The sequence below is a fragment of the Panthera onca genome, chromosome A2 (assembly GCF_046562875.1).
Source record: "Panthera onca isolate mPanOnc1 chromosome A2, mPanOnc1 haplotype 2, whole genome shotgun sequence".
NCBI lineage: Eukaryota > Metazoa > Chordata > Mammalia > Carnivora > Felidae > Panthera > Panthera onca.
Genome location: NC_138340.1, coordinates 50,415,717 through 50,432,808, shown reverse-complemented (window position 1 = coordinate 50,432,808; position 17,092 = coordinate 50,415,717). Strand labels below are relative to the sequence as shown.

The 17,092-nt window shown below is 51.0% G+C and overlaps 1 protein-coding gene across 1 annotated transcript; it reads right to left on the bottom strand.

Moving 5' to 3' along the window:
- Positions 1 to 2,347: 2,347 nt before the first annotated feature.
- Positions 2,348 to 14,826, bottom strand: CAV3 (caveolin 3). Its single transcript, XM_060631636.3, has 2 exons — positions 14,586 to 14,826; positions 2,348 to 3,126 (listed from the first exon to the last, which is right to left on the bottom strand). The coding sequence occupies exons 1-2, from the start codon at positions 14,697 to 14,699 to the stop codon at positions 2,785 to 2,787; spliced, it is 456 nt and encodes a 151-aa protein (XP_060487619.1). The 5' UTR covers positions 14,700 to 14,826; the 3' UTR covers positions 2,348 to 2,784.
- Positions 14,827 to 17,092: the final 2,266 nt, after the last annotated feature.

The window sequence follows — 17,092 nt, the reverse complement described above, 5'->3', positions numbered from 1 at the left end:
GATGATGACAGAGGTGCACCTGGGTTGTGGCTGGAATGGGGGTAGGGGACCTGGTGCCATTGTCTTCGGTCAAGATTTGTCAGAGTCATATCAGAAGATGTTCTAAGACCCAGGCATGGACCTCTGGTACGACTTAGCCACACTCACTGTGGCTAACTCTGGAGATAAGAAGACTCTGGATTGTCACCTCAAAGGGATCCTAACACATATTTCTTCCAGTGAGGTATGGGGGCCACTTGCAGAACCACAGATGGGTTCGTGTTCATTCCTGGGCCCACTAACTCACACTCTGGAGCTGGGACCCTAAAACCTGCATTTTCAGCAGGACTCCCTGATGAGCTGAATGTAGCCAGAGAGTGAAACTCCGCCTCCCTCCTCTGGCCTGTTCCCACGGTCCCCCAGTGTGCTGCTCTTCCTGCTGCTTCTCAAGGAGATTCTGGAAGGAACAGAACTCCTCGGCCATACATGCGTCTTAAATGCGTGTCCTTTCTCCAGCTCCGTGAACTTCATGGATAGTTGAGCACATGTTATAGTCTGCCCCTAGAGAAAGGGAGCAAGCTTGAAAGATTGGAGTTGTAGTCAAATCAGGTTATAGAAAATGCCAAGATGGTGAAAAATCTCTGCATAACCCAAGATTCCAAGTCTGAAACTGATGGGCTAATGTTTGAAAGGGCAGCCCCTTTGAGGAGGATGTAAGTAATACTGACTTTAAACCTTTTCAGCAGGATGAGGCTGGGCTCGTTGAGTCCCCCTGAGAATGGGAAGAGCCCCAGGGTAGAGCAAAGAGAGGTGGGCTGGAGCTGCTCTGCTCGAATGGTGGCTAGCTGTGTGCCTTTTGGCAACTCTGCTGACCTCTCTGGGCTGTCACTTCCCCACCTGGAAACAACCAAGGGATGGCTACTGAAGTGTTCAGAAGTAAAAATACTGATATCTGTGGGTTATTTAAAAATGCATAAAGAGGTGTGCCTGGGTGGCTCAGTTGGTTAAGCATCTAATTCTTAGTTTGGGCTCAGGTCATGATCTCACGGTTTGTGAGTTAGAGCCCCATGTCAGGCTCTGCACCAATGGCCTGCTTGGGATTCTCTCTCTCTCTTCCCTCTCTCTACCTGTCTCCCGCTTGTGTGTGCTTGCTCTCTCCACCTCTCTCAAATAAATAAACATTAAAAAAATTATAAAAATGTATAAAGAAAACCGAGGATGGTGGGTGTCAGAGATGTGACAAAGCCTGGATGGTGTGCATATGGGTGTTCATGGCAAACCCTTTCAACTTTCCTCTGTGTTCGAAAATTTCATGATAAGATGCTAGAAAAAACAAAAACAGGCAAAATTTTAGGGCTGAGATGGACATTAGAGATCATTTTATGGATGATAAAATTGATAAAAGAAGAGGCAAGTAGGAGAAGAGACAGGACTGGAACTGAGGCTGCCTGCTCCCTGTCTTTCAATCCGCTCTACCACACTGCCCACCACCCCACCTCCCACCCCCAAAGCCCTCTTGGGCTCATGGCCAGGCACCAGTGAGGTGATGCCTCTGAAAACCTGCTCTGGAACCATAATTTTATGAGACTTAAGTGGGTATTGTATGAAAAAAAAAAAAAAAAGTGGGATTGAGACACACTGGCCTAAATAGATTTCTTTACTGCAGGACTTGTCAGAGCCTTTAATGTACTCATGTCTATTGAAAATCTCTGAGAGAAATAGCATTTTCCAGAGAAATTTAATCACAAAATCCATACCCACCTTTTTTTTTTTTTTTTTTTTTTAGGACTAAGATCTGGATAACACTCTTGGGAAAAGCATCTCTGAAGAATGTGAGATTGCTATTCCCCACCCCCCTCCCCGGTGGGGTTAGGTGACATGCCTCTGCTGTTGTTTTTTATGTCCGTAGTGGGTCCACACATGCACAAACTGGACCTTATGCCCTCATCACTTCTCTGAGGGCTTGAAGGCATACGTGTGCCAAGCAGCAATGCCAGGGGCTCGGTGTCTGGTGAGCCAAAGGGGAGGTTCAGAGGGTTCTGAACCCAAGTCCTGCCCTCAGTGGTGCCCAGGGAGGGTCTCCTGCCCCTTCCAGCCCAAGGGCCATTTTCTTCTGTTGGTGACCGCTGGCTGGCCCAGGGCATCAGACCTCGGTGGGAATATAATCTCCTAAGAAAGACAGGGGAAAGGATACCCAGACAACAAGAAGCCCAAGAGAAACCAAGTTCTGTTCTTGCTCTTCAATTTCACAGAGAGAAGGACCAACCAACTTGCCCCGCTTGTTCTTCGGGGCAGTGAACTGTATTTTTGGAGCTCATCAGGACACACACCTACCTTGCGAACACACAAAAACACAGCATTCCCAAAATGCAGCCTAAACCCTTTATTGGAGCCACCCTTCTAATGCCAAGAGTCACCGGTAGCCTCCCTGGGCGGCGTGCATCAACAGGTTGACTCCGGGTGGGAACGGAGTGCTGGTTTATGCTGTTACAGTCCGAGTGAATGCAAAGACTTGCACAGTAGCTGCCTCTTAGCAAATTACCTTTCCTTGTGCCCGGTCACAGGGGCATCGAGGCGGGGCGGGGGTGGGGGGCAGAGCAAAGGGCCACTGTGCTTCTGTGGCAGGGCTGTCTTTTCTTTCTGGCTTCCCTACACGGTGTACTCCCATCTTGGGGTGGGAGGTGGGGGGGGAATAGCAGTCCCTAAAGAGAAAGAGCTCGCCGGCAGGCCCATGGAGAAGTACGGTGGGGCCAGCCTCCCCTGACTCCCCCTGCTGCCCGGCCACCCCTACCGCCCCACCTGGCCTCACACTTCCTTCCGCAGCATCACCTTGATGTTGCTGCAGATCTGGCCCAGGGCGGCAAAGAGCGGGTTGCAGAAGGTACGGATGCAGAGGGAGTAGATGTGGCTGATGCACTGGATCTCGATCAGGTAGCTCTTGATGCACGGCACCACCGCCCAGATGTGGCAGAAGGAGATGCAGGCGAACAGGAAGCCCCAGAGCAGGGCCAGCGGGACTCCCAGCAGCGTGGACAGCAGGCGGTAGCACCAGTACTTGGAGACAGTGAAGGTGGTGTAGCTCACCTTCCACACTCCGTCGAAGCTGTAGGTGCCCACAGGCTCTGCGATCACGTCTTCAAAATCCACCTGCAGGGGCGGGAGGGGCAATCCTCGGGTCACAGCGTCCACCCACTCCTCGGGCTTTGGGGTGCCAGCCTCAGGACCCTCTGGAGGGCTTGTCGCACCTGATGGCTGGGCCCCACCACTGGGCCTTCTGACCCGCACAGCTGGGGCAGGGCCTGAGACTGCATTTCCAGCGAGCCCCCGGGTGCTGCCGATGCTTCCCTAGAGCGGTGAGACACGGGGGCTGGTCCAGCCCCCTCATTTCACAGGTGGATACGCAGGCCCTTGGGGAATTAAGTGACTTGCTTAAAGCCATCAGTAATGCAGGTGCAGACCTAGAGGTGTGGTTCTCAAATTCTGATATTTTATGATCCTACAGAGTTGGACAGTCCTCGTCATCCTGGGGGTAAAGAGGACACATCCAGCCAGGCCAATACTTGAAGGTAGCCAGGTGGAGGTAGGGGCATGGGCTGGAACAGCATGTTGGGTGGGGCTGGGACCTAACCAGATAGACAGTGTGTGCCCTCAGGGTGATGCAGGTGCTTCCGTAAGGCTGAGGGCAAGCCCAGAGTGGCCAGAGTGGGGCTGGAGAGGCCTGGAGGGACAGTCACTCTGTGATGAACAGTCTCTGAAGGCTTTTTTTGCACAGGGACTGGCTTAGCCAGATCTGAGTTGATTTTTTTTAATTGAAGTATAATTGATACATAATATTAGTTTCAACATAATGATTCAGTATTTTGATGTATTGGGAAATGATCACCACAGTAAGTGTAGTTAACATCTGTCACCATACATGGGTACAAATTTGTGTGTGTGACGAGAACTTTTAAGATCTACTCAGCACCTTTTGTATGTGCAGCACAGTATTGTTAGGTACAGTCACCATACATCCCCTGACTTACTTATTTTATAAGTGGAGGTTTGTTCTTCTGGACCCCCTTCACTCACCACCTACCCCTGCCTCTGGCAACCATCAGTCCTTTCTCTGTTCTCTGATCTGAATTTTGAGCAGCTTGTTGGGCCAGTGGTGGTTGGGAGAGAGGATGTAGGTGGGATCCAGCAGGGAACTGTGACAATATTCCAGGTGAGACCTGACGACAGGCTGTTTTGGGGTGATGGTGGGGGGCCAGAGAGAGGCAAACGGGTCTGAGAGCTATTTTAGGATGTGGCATGTGGCAAAGTGAGGGCCATGTCGTCCTGGCTAGCAAAGGTGTCTGCAACTGAGTGTGGTCGAGCAGGCCTGAAACACCTTGTGCAGCAGACAGGTGCTTCCCTCACTCTAGTCCTGTGGCAACCTCAGACTTTCCTAAGTCTGGCAGCTGGGAGGAGCATGCGTGCTCAGAGAATCTGGTTCACACATTCCAATGAAATGGTGACTGAGGCCCCATTTGGGAAGTGGGAAAAAATAATCAGTAAACCTGAGGGAAAAAACATTGTACTTTCAGCCAAGTCATTTAACTAACCTTTCTTGAGTCCCTGCTATGCATTGAAGACTATCATAGCTTCTTTCTCACATGTGATGTCCTTTAGCGTCACTAAGCCTTAACTGTCGTGTCTGTAAAATGAGCCATCTTCCATGTTCCTGGGCTACTTTAATAAAAGTTGGTTGAATGAATGCTCAAACTAATCAGACTAATGGTGGAGGGGACACGTGTGGGGGCTGGTGGGGGCAGAGCTCCAACATCAGTCTTCCAGGGTCAACCCTTTCCCCGCTTTTGCTGGAGGAAGGGGGTCCTCTCATCTAGGCATGAGGTTCAAAGTACTTTTCGTTATAAAATTACATAGCCACATTGCAGAAAATTCAGGCAACAGCAGAAAGAAAACAAAAGCAACTCCAATTTGTATTTCCCTAGTACTAACGATGTCATTGCTTTAGTACTTTCCTTTCCAGGGTAACTTTTTGGGGGAGGGGTTGGACATATCCATGTTGCACGTACAATGGTGGGTCCTGTTTTTCTCACGTGACTAGATTCTGAGTTCCTGTGCCATGCCTCAGATCCCCGGATCCCCCTGGAGACATCGGAGGATGAGGACCCACCCAGGGGATGGTATGTTTACGGAGAACAGAGTGGATGTGCTGACATTTCGGGCTACAGGTGATGCGGAAAGCTGACTCAGGGAGTCAGTAGGGCCTTCCAGGACGCCCCCCACCCCCACCTCCCTAAATCTCAGCCTCCAGCTTTCTCTTCTGGGGTTTCAGCAGAGGTCATTTATGGCCCCCTGGGTGAAAGGGCAGAGCTGGAGGGAAGAATACAAATATGGTCCTCATCTTCTCAGAAAGATCGCACTTATTCCTGGAGAGCTTCCAGGAGGTGGTGGCTGTCTGGGACTTTGGTGGACTGTGGGATTTGGAGGCAGAGATGGAAAAGTGGTGTGCTGGATATGTGGAAAAGAAGGCCCAAGTTGGTTGGGGAACATCTTATGGCTTTAGACAGTGGATGGAAAGGGCTGACATCTTCTACATCTGGCTTATATGGGAGCAAAGATTCAGAGTTGCTGTTTCTTGGGAGAGCTTTCAAATCTTTTAACAAAAAAATTTATTTATTTATTTATTTTTTTTGAGAGACAGAAACAGAGCATAAGCAGGGGAAGGGCAGAGAGAAGCAGAGACACAGAATCCAAAGTAGGCTCCAGGCTCTGAGCTGTCAACACAGAGTCCAATGTGGGGCCTGAGCCCACAACCTATGAGATCATGACCTGAGCCAAAGTCAGACGCTCAACTGACTGAGCCACCCAGGCGCCCCAGAGAGCTTTCAAATCTGAGAAGATGGGGAGGATAGGTCTGGGAGAACCATTCCAGCCCTGACCTGGGGACACCCATAATGATTACTGAGGTGCAGTTAGATCCCTGGGGCCTGGATCCTGGATTGAGGAGTTCTGACCTCTGCAGCCTGCCCCTCCTCCATCATGGCCGTGCCTCAGCCTGATGCCTCTTAGCACCCCGGCTGGCTTCTGGAGCATAGTGCAGCCCCAGGACCTTTGCCATCAGAAGGAGACATTAGGGTGGAGACGTGCCTCCCTGCCTTTGTCCCAGCAGGCAATTCCTCCTTCCTTCCCTTTCCCACTCAGTGCCTGTGGCCTCCCCTGCCCTTCTTGTGGCTGTTCCTTAGGATGGTGTACACCTGACTCACGGATTTCCCAGGCCTGCCTCCTCACCTCACGGGAAGCCACACAGCCCAGAGGTGGGAGGGAGCAGGGCCCAGACTGAATCAGGTGTCCTGATTCTAATCTAAGTTCTCCATGCTGTCCCAGCTGGGGCCAGACCCCAAGGTGGATTCTCACTGTGGAGCATCTGAGGTCTGGTCCTTGTCGACCAGAGAGACCTGCCCCATGGCAGAGCTCCCAGCCCCTTATTTAAAGCCAGCCACCCACCCTGCTCCTCTGTAGCCCAGCCTGTCTTGTTGGTCTAGTCCAGCGTATCCCGCCTTTCAACACCTTTGAGTATTTGTGTCTGGCCTCTAAGAGGCTGAAGAGTGGAAAAGAACCCTGTCTGAAGTCACGCTGCTGAGGCTGGAGTCTAGGTCTGCTACTAACTGGCTCTGTCACCTTCAGCAAGTGTCTGAGCTTTTCTGTGCCTCAGTTTCCTGGATTCATCTCATAAAGTTTGTCGGAGGATTGAATAAGACATCTAAATACTCAGAAAACTTCCTGGCACAGAATACCTGGTTCATAACTGTTAGCTCATGTTGGTTGTTACGGAGTGCTCACTTCGGGAGGATGTTCGAGCCCCGAAGGTGGCTTTGCACCCCAGGGCAGGTGCCACTCTGATGAGTGACTTTGGTAGATGACTTACCTCTTTGAGCTCCACTCCCTCAACTGCAAAAATGCATTTGCTATGTCTTACAATCTTGTTATGAGGAATAGAAATGATTTATCACCTATCCATCCATTTGTTCCCTACCATCTAGTCACCTACCTATCTCCCATCCATCCATCCATCCATTGATCCATGGATCTCCCCATCCATTCACAGACACCCATGCCTGTCCCCCATCCCAACACATACTTATTCAGCACCCACTTTGTGCTAGGCATACCACCTCTTGGGCAACGCTCAGCCCAATCCCTAGCACGTGGTAGGTGCTCAGTGAAGGTAATTATTTGTTCAATTGTTCTGAAGTACCTATGCAAATATATCTCAGAAAATCTGTTGACACCCCGGATCCTAAGTACAGTAACTCTCCAGCCTACCTAGTCATAAATGTGTGTGTGTGTGTGTGTGTGTGCATGTGCACGCATACTTCTGCCTCTTTTCCCTCATTTGCTGTTTATGGTAGTAATCTTACTCCCAGGGACCTCTCTGTTGCGTCGTTTAATTATTATTACTTTGCAGAAGACATTGATGCTGACATTTGAATTATTGCCCGTGACGCCTTTGGGCACTGAGCATGAGGCGACTGCTCCGTTTTCTGGGAATCAGAAAATGTGCTCTCAGAGGGATGGGCTGTGCTGTCAGGCCCAGCTGTTTGAGCACTGGGCCAGCTTTGTCCACAGCGCCTACTTTGGGGAGGTATTTATAAGACCCGGCTCAGGCAGGGCTAGGCAGTCATGCTAGTGTATCAGAAGCACACAGTGACTTCATTTCTTAATTCCTTTCTAAAGTGGAGAGGAGATGGCTTTTTCTGGGAAGGTGGTTGGGTGTGGGCTGGATCCATCAAAAGAGCCTCAGGGCTTGGTGTGCAGCTGGAGGGAAGGGCAAAGGGTGGGAAGGGTGAATGTAGCTGCTCGTTCAGTTGGTGTCCCCTTCTCTGGCGTATTTATTTTTGGAACAGCAAGAGGGCCAGTTGATTAATCGGAACCAGCCAACGTGGCCCCCGCTGTCTCCCAAGAGGGCGGGGAAGGTGCAAGACAGCAGGTCCAGGCATTGCCGGAGGATTCGGGGAAGGCCAGCAGCCACCCCCTGTCAAAAATACCTCCCCAGATTCCTGTATGACTCAGTCCTTGGGCATCCGGGGCCCTGGACAATGCAACGTTTATTTATTTTTGAGAAGAGAGAGACAGAGTGGGGGAGGAGAGAGAAAGAGGGAAACACAGAATCTGAAACAGGCTCCAGGCTCTGAGCTGTCAGCACAGAGCCCGACACGGGGCTGGAACTCACTGACCCCAAGATCATGACCTGAGCCAAAGTCGGATGCTCAACCGACTGAGCTACCCAGGTGCCCTGGCCCTGGACAATTCAGATAGAGTATCTTTGGGCGGGGAAATGGCTCTAGGCAGGGGGATAGACATCTGGTTCCAGTCTCCACTTGACCACTGAGTTACTGTATGGCTTTGGGCATGGTACTTTCCCTCTCTGGGCCTCCGGTTTTTGTTTTTTTTTAACTCTACACCAGGAGGATTGGGCCAAGATTCCTAGTGACTCAGAGTTAGATTTGGAGTCCGAACACCCAAGGGGGAGGCTTAGTTTTGCTGGGTCTTCCTTTTCCTGCCCATTGCCTTGCTGCCTAAAGGGCGGTCCATGGCCAGTGACCCTCTTCTCAACAAGGTATGTATAGAAGTTGAGAGTAAGCATTTAAAAACAGTCACAGAAATTTGAGCTAGTAATTTTAGGTCTGTTAAGTCTAAAGATAATAAAAATTGGGGCTTACACTGGAGATGCCCGTTTCATTTCACCTCCGTGGTCATACATTTTTGTTGAATTTTATAAAAGTATTGGTGTACCACAGATTGAGATTATAATGATAAAAACTGGCCCTTCAGCCGGATAATTTGAGAAGCATTGGCGTATACAGTAGGAAGCTAAAAGGAGGTGTTAGCTGTAAAACAGCTGAAAAATGGCAAAGTTTTGCTTCTCGGGTTGTAAGTGGTAATAACAATAGAATTGTGTACAGTCTGGGATAACCAGTACACTGCTCCCAATTTGGCCCTTGTAGGTGTTGGTTTCTGGCCATGTATCTTATATTTAGTGTTCTGTCCACCTTTGGTGGGTGGTTAACCAGTCTCCAAAGATGACCCCCAGTTAGTCATGGCCCTGAGGGTTTGTGCCCTTGCCTCTTCTCATCCCACACTGAATGTGGGCTTGCCCCGTGACTTGCTTTAATCACCAGAACGCAGTAGAAGGGTCGATGTGCCAGGTCTGGAACTAAGCCTTAAAAAGGCCTGGAAGTTTCTTCCTTGGGGAGCCTCGAGCCGCCAAATTAAAAGTCTACTTTTATGCCCTGATGTAGAGACTGGTGGAGTTAGAAGTCCATTACTTTACCTTGCTCTAGAATCTGGGGGAGATGCCACATGAGGGAGAGACCCGGCCAGCCCAGCATCCCAGCTTAGCCCTGCCTTCCATCCGTCCCCACCAAGGCACCAAACATAGGAGTGAGCCGTCTTGGGTGTTCCAGCTCAGCAGAGGTCCTCGGTGGCTGCCGCTGCCTGAGAGGCCACCAGTGAGAGCAGTGGAACTGCCCAGCTGAGTCTAGTCAACCCACAGAACTGTGGGAGACCATCACTTGGTTGTGGCTTTATACCACTGAGTTTTGGGATGATTTGTTACACAGCGATAGATAACTTATACAGTGCGTCTCTAAGGAAAGCTGAATTCCAGGTTTATTTTCTACGGGACAAGAGAGACCTGTTTGTACTTGAAAGTGCAAAACATTCACCAGCCATGCTGAATAGAAATTTCTGATGGCAGAGCCCAGAAATGTGCATTTTAACCAGGTCCCCAAGAAAGAGGATGCCATTTTGAAAAACTAGATTAGTTAATACCTAGGAGTCCCCATAACACTAAATTGTAAATACTTCAGTGTGAGTTCGTGCAGTGTAGCCCTTTCTAGAGGTACTTGACAGAGGGTAAGACTAATAAGGAAGGACTGGCCAGCTCTCCTGTCTCCCTTCTTCCTTTTCTTTCTTCTTTCACACCCAACATCCTTGTCCACCCACATCCTTGTTGATGTTGTGGCTTTTGCTTATTTTGTTCCCTTTTCTTCAAAAGCCTTATTTTCCCTTTGCACATTTTAATTTTTTCCCATTTGTACATGCACCTGGGCTACCACCTCCCCGTGAAGGTGGCTCCTGATTTTCCCAGACGAGAGTAAAATCTTCCTCCCTAAACCCCATGACACTTCATCGGGCACTTATTTATGGTGTTTAGCACCTTCTCCCAGATAGTCTCATGATTTTAGTCTCATCCTCTCTGTTGGGTTGGAGTCTTCTCCAGAGAAAGTACCAGGTCAGTTTCATCTTTCTGCAGCAGAATGTCCAGATGGGCCCCAAATGGGAGCACGGTTCACAGAGCTGGTGGCTACTGGGTCTTCTGGTTGTTTGTTAGCCTGAGCTGATAGGCACAGGGTGTGGTTTGTGTGTTTTTCCAAGGGAGAAGGGTGTTTAGCAGCAGATGTAGGTTGCAGGTGGAGTGGGAACAAGTAGGATGGGCTGGGGTCAGGTCTGTCCCCCTGTTTGACCTTGAGTGGCCGAGGGGAGAGCAGTTGAAGACTGAGGCTGAAGAGGCTGTGTGATGCTTTGGGCTCAAGCATTCCTTCCTGCCTAAGGGTGTGAGTGCCTCAGTGCGCGTTAGGGAGACGGCCCTGAGCCCTCTCAGAAATAACTCAGAGGCCTTTGTGCTGGGACTGAGGTCCTGCAGGAATGCATGGAAAGAGGGCTGGAGGTTTACAACATGGGTCTAAAGGGAACAGTGGAGAACCCTGGGGACTGTTGCTGTACGTTAACACCCCCCTCAGCCTGGCATGGGGGGTTTATGCGCTGTGGGTCTGTCTGGTTCATCCCCAACTCCTCTGAGCACAGGACCTGGTGCATAGCAGGTGTTCAGTAAAGATTCGTGGAAGCGTACTCTGTGAGTGGCGGTGACGTGGAGGGCGGGGCAGAGGGAACTGCATGTGCTCATCACAGGTCCTTAGCTCTTATCCCCATGAGCCTTTGCCCAAGACCTAGCCCTGAACCTTGGGGACCACAGTTCAAGTCTGTTAGGCTGGACAAGGCTCTCCCTCTGCATCTGGCACTCATTTTCCAGCCCAGGTTCAAGGGCAGTACCAGGCCTTACTCGGGGAAGTTTGGGGAAGTTTTGACTCTGGATAAAGTCAAACGGAGCGCCTCCCATCTGCTGGGGGTCCAATCCACATCACCATGGGTCTATCTCCTGCTCTGCATCCTGTATGAAACCTCAGCAGCTGTTTGCAGAGAGGACAGGTCTTCCTCTTCTCCACCCAGTGTGTGTCTACACCAAGATTCAGGCCAGAGAGGGAAAGGGATTTCCCTGGAGTCACACAGCGAGCTAGTGTCAGGCCTGGGACTAGAACTTGGGTCTCTGTAGCTCAGTCTTATTCTAGGATCTTACTGTGTCTCCCATCCTAGGCCATGAGGAGCCTATTAGTCCTCATGACCACCCTGACAGGCCCCTCCTGAGCCTTCATCTCAGCGTCTGCCTTGTTTCTCTTTCTCTCCGTCTCTCTTGCCTCCTCACTTCCTTTTCCTTCCTCCTCCCTCCTTCTTGTCTTTTTCCCCACTTGATCAAAGAAGCCGAGATGCCCCAGGCTCCTGTTCAGACAGACTGGCCAGGCCACCCCCCCCCCACCCCCCCCACCCCCCGCCAATTCCTGGCCAGCTCTCCTGTCTCCCTTCTTCCTTTTCTTTCTTTTTTCACAGACCATACACAAACCTGAAGTCTACTTCAACCTGTTTGTGCTATTTATCCAACTCCGTTTTATGATCCTCATCCTGAATTTCAAAACTTTTTCATTTCTCAGTTATTAAAAACAGAATAACTCCCCAAGCCAGGGAGCGTCCAATAAATATACCAAATAATAATCTCCCCTCAACAAGATTATTTGCAGGGCCTTTTAAAAGCTTAGCCTTTGAGGGCTGTTTTCTGGGGTTCAGGAGAGACAGGTCTCAGCCCCAGGGGAGGGTTGTGTAAACAGCCGTGTCTGTATGGCTGCCCCCATCCCTCACTGAGATTATAACCTGGGCCTGGAGCCTGGAGCCCGTTCACTCCAGGCTCAGTAGGGCCTGAGAGCCTCTCTACACTTGTCACCTGTTGTGGGTCTCTTTCAGAAGCCACGTTCTCCCTTGGGGTTCTCTTCTCCACCCCAGCAGCCGCCTAGGGACCGCCAGGGGGGAACCTGGTTGTAAAAGCTCGCCCATGGCTTCGCTGTCCTGTCCTGCAAACTCTTCCAGGCTCCAACTCCGCTCACACTTGTCACACCCTTGCTGCACGCCAGTTACTGTGTTAGGCACTTTCAAATCCTTTATTTCCATTACTCCTCACATTATACTTTTATTGCACAGGGCTGCTCTGAGAGTCCTTTACCCGGTGGAGTAAATGATATTATGCTCATTTTACAGAGGAAAACTCAGGTTCTGAAAACCTAGGTGACTTGCCCAGGGTCACTGCTTTGAGGTAGAAGAGAGTAAATTTGAAAGCAGGTCTGTTAAAGCCGAGTTCGGGACTATGTCCTCCAGGCTGCACTGCACAAACCATGATGAATACTGTTTTACATGCGTGTAGTAATTTCCCCCTTGTAGCTCTTCTCACTGGGCCATAATTACCCTATTTCTGCCACTAATGATACAGATAAACACAGTCACAGCATAAGATGAGCTATTACGGAGAAGTGCCTTGAGGGAAGCGGGGGCATGGAGGAGGGAGTTACTGACTGCCTGGGGGAGCTGAGGCAGTCTTCCTGGAGGAGGTGACCTTTGAGCTGGGTCTTCAAAGCTGAGCAGTGCATTCACCCCAGGGAAGAAGGGGGTGGGGGTTGCTCCTGGTACAGACACAGGAATATGTTCTGGAGGGCTGGAAGGTGGAAGAAGGTTGCGGCCGGATTGAGTTGGGGCTTGAGAGCCATGGCCGAGAAGTTAGACTTTATCCAGCATGGGAGGTATTCCTCCAGAAGAAGATAACGCAGGGGCTGTGTTTCAGAGCAAGCCCAGAGCCACGCTGTCTAATGCAGCGGTCACGAGTTTTGAGCACTTGACCTATGACCAGGGCAACACAAGAGTTCTAAATCTTGTTTCATTTTAGTTCAAACGTGAGAAGTGATACTTAATTCTGAGATTGGAAAACTTTTTAAAATCTTTGGAACAATTTGGGTGTGTTGAATTGATTTCAGCCGCGCAGTTTATGAGATCTAAATACAGGACAAGGATTTCTGATAAATTTGGAATCTGAACTGATATGCAGTGTAAGGGAAGGATACATGGTGGATTTCAAAGATGAGCAAAGACTGTATAATTGTTTTTTATATCAATTACATGTTGAAATGATACGATTTTGGAAATATTAGGTTTAATAGAAAAATATCATGAAAATTAATTTCATCTGCTTGTTTTTTCTCCTTCTTTAAAATCATGGCGCCGGGGTGGCTCAGTCATTTAAGCATCTGACTTCGGCTCAGGTCACAATCTCACAAGTTTGTGGGTTCGAGCCCTGTCTGGCTCTGTGCTGACAGCTCGGAGCCTGAGGTCTGCTTTGGATCCTGTGTTTCTCTCTTTCTGCCCCTCCCCTGCTTGTGCTCTGTCTGTCTGTTTCTCTCTCTCTCAAAATAAATAAATGTTAAAAAAATTTTTTTTGAAAAAATAAAAATCACGGCTACTAGAAAAATGTAAAATGTAAATGTAAAATGACATCTGGTGATTGTATGATGGGTTGCATTACATTTCTATTGGACAGGGCTGATCTGTGATTCTGATGCATTTAGTTGGACCCTGGAGGCCCCGGGCACCTGCCCTTTTAAAAGCCCTTCCAGTGACTCTGATGCCAGTGGTTGGCCACCCTTCTTCCAGGAATTCTGCTGTAGGAAGATCCCCGTGGCTACCGACTGGAGGTTAGACGGAGGGTGTGGGCCCGGAGGCGGTCAGGCTGCTGGGGGCATCCAGATGAGGAAAGGGGCTGACTCAGGCAGTGGCTGTTGGGGAGACTCCCCGAAGGCCCGGTAACCGCCCTCTGAGTGGTCCCTTTCAGGGGCCTGGGTGTGTCTGAGAGGCCTCTGCCCTGGCCTGGCTGCAGGACCTGGCATGAGCACTGGGCACGGCCCCCACACCATGGGCTGTGGACATGGGGTAGTACTCTGGGGAGATGAGTGCCCCCACGAGCGGCTGCCAGCCCTGCTGGAAGCCACCTTTTGGGGATTAACCCCACGCCCACCATGGAGACCGCAGACATGACCCCTGGCATGAGAAAGAGCCCAAGTCGGCCACCCGCTGGTCTCCATCCTGGGACAAGGGCCAGGCGCTAATGGGAAGAAGCTCAGAGGAGTAGGGAGGCACTCTGGTCTGTGACTTGCCTCCCCACCCTGGGCAACACCTGCGTCACGTTTGTGCGGCTGAGGTCCTGCTCTTGTTTATGCTAAATGTTCCTTGGGGGGTGTACATGCTGGCTTTTGAGGGAGGATTTGGAGAAGACAGAGGAACAGGGCCTCTTGTCGGGGAAGCCGGCTGTGTGTGGAGCAGAGCCCTCCCCCGTCCCCCATCCCCCGTCCAAACATTCTGCAGACACCCTCCTGGCGGTGGTGCCCAGGCAGGCCTGCCGATCCTACCTTCACTATGTCCTCGTTAATGTTCTTGGGGTCTCGGTTCACCAGGTCGATCTCCTTGCAGTGGATGTCCTTGACAATCTGGGCCTCCAGGTCTGTGTGTTCTTCGGCCATCATCGCGGAGCTGGGGGACCGCAGGAGGAGGTCTGAGCCGTGTGGCCAGCGGGGCTGAAAAGACTTGGGGCAGGGACACGGTTTGGTGTCCCCAGACTTGTGCCCCTGACGGCTCAACAGGCCCCACCCAGCATGCCAGCTGACAGCTGTCCCACATAACTTCAGCCTGCCTCTCACTAAAGCCTCCGTGGCAGGCCTCCAAGCTAAAATTAAGACTGGAGCTCTGCTGGAAGGCCCAGCACTCCCTACAGGGACTGCCGAGGGCGCAGGGCCTCACCCGAGAGAGCAGAGGCTCTGGCATCTGTGGGCCATGGGGCAGCTCGGCAGTTGGAGTGGGTCCTGGAATTCGCACGGCTGCCATCAGCATTTGGGCTTCTCTGGGAGGGGGGTTGGGTTGGTCCTCAGCTCCGCCTCTTGCTGACTGTGAGCTTGGGCACGCCTCTCCTCTCTGGTCCACCAGGTTCCCACCCGTGGAATGCCTACCCTCTCAGAGAGGAGGAGATGAGCTCCTGTGGGGGAAAGGGCTTCGGGAACGGAATTACTGTCTGGTAGGGATTCTCACTGGGGTAGTTAGTACCTGGACTTGCTGTTTGGTGGCCTGGAGCAGGGCTAACTTTTTCCCACTTGTGGAGTTTTCCAGGGAAGCAGACCATTGATGGGACAGCGCACACTCCCATGCCCTCTTGGTACCACATGGAGGGGATAGGAGGTCCACATTCATGCTGCCCTTTGTCCTGCCCCCCCCGGTGACAGCTTCCAGGGTGTCCACAGGCCCCAGACATTGCATGGGTGTCAGCGTGATGCACCTGTCTTAGGTGCCTGCTCACTTTTCCTGGGTCCTCCTCCAACTCAGCCGTCACTCAAGGCCTCTACAGCCTGAAGGGTGAAGAGTCGGAGTCCCCAGCTTCCGGGGGCTGTGCATCCGTTCATCCATCTGCCCACTCATTCATTCAGGATTTGCCAACAGTTGGGGATAAACAGAGCAATCAGGCTCTGTTCCTGCCTTGAGGAGCTCACAGTCTAGGAGGACAGTATGATTCAAAAATAAGTAATTATAATAGGGTGTGGCAAGTGCTACGGATCAGAGATATTTTACAAAGGACTTGCCTTTGAGGTCCACAGGAGGCAATAGCTTACTTTGAGGGAATCAGGGAAGGCTTCCTAAAGGAGGTGCCTTTGGGGTTTGTTAAAGGGTAAGCAGGAGTTCACTATCTAGAACCTCTTGGGTGGAAAGACCATAAGTTTCAGAGGACCAGTGTGAACTAGGATGCTGAGCCGTGTGCAGTGGCTGGGGCCTGGGTTGTCTGGCAGGGGCAGGGCAGGTGATGAGGCTCAGCTCGGGCCTGTGTGGGAAGGACCCAAATGTCATACTAAAGAGTATGGATTTGGGGCCCCTGGGTGGCTCAGTCGGTTAAGTGTCTGACTCCTGATTTCAGCTCAGGTCATGATCTCATGGTTTGTGGGATGGAAGCCCTCATCAGGCTCTGTGCTGATAGCATGGAGCCTGCTTGGGACTCTCTCTCTCTCTCTCTCTCTCTCTCTGCCCCCCTACCCCACCCCTGTTCGTAGGCACTCTCTTTCTCTCTCAAAATAAATAAATAAACAATAAAAAGCTAAGCCATTGAAGACCTCGGCACAGCAGGCAGTCTTTTTCGGAATGATGTGTGAGGAAGATCACTGGTGATCAGAGCTGAGTGAGTCTGAGGCAGGAAGACAGTCAAGGTGACCACGGCGTAAAAGCCGGGCTCTGTAAGTAACTGTGCTCGGCTATCGCTAATAAAATGCAAGATATTAGTGGCTGGTGCCAGGTGGGGGCTTTTCTCCCTGTCACATAGTACAGAACTACTGTGGTAGCCCCATTGTGGCATCAGGCTCCCAGACCTCCCTCTTTCTGTCCTGCTATTCTTACAGCCACCTCTTGGGCACAAGGTGGCTGTCGTTTTTCCAGCTAGCATATGGAAGAAGAAAACGTGGGGAGGTGCGCCAGGAAAAGGCATTGGCCAGCTGAGTCGGCTCCATTCGAAAGCTTTCCCGGAAGTCCCCCTTGACAGCTTTTGTTTATTTCTCACCGGCCATCCCTCTCAGCAGAGGAGGCTGGGAAATGCAGATTTGTGGGCAGAGCACGTTGGTAGCCTCCACAGTGGTCACTAGGGGTAAATGGCAGGCAACTAGAAAATTCTATTACTAACTCTCTTAGGAATTACCTGTTTGTTTTCTCCTTCATCCCCCTGCCTGGGCCCTCAGCTCATGGGAGTATGTACCTTCTCCTGTAAAGAGTTGGGACAAAGAAAGTGTTGCCATATGCCAGGGAGCTCGGCCTGAGTTTGAGTTTTGTCCACTGCGGGGCCAGATGCCCGGTGAAAAGCTAGGGCAATTGAGGCAATGGCATTTCACAA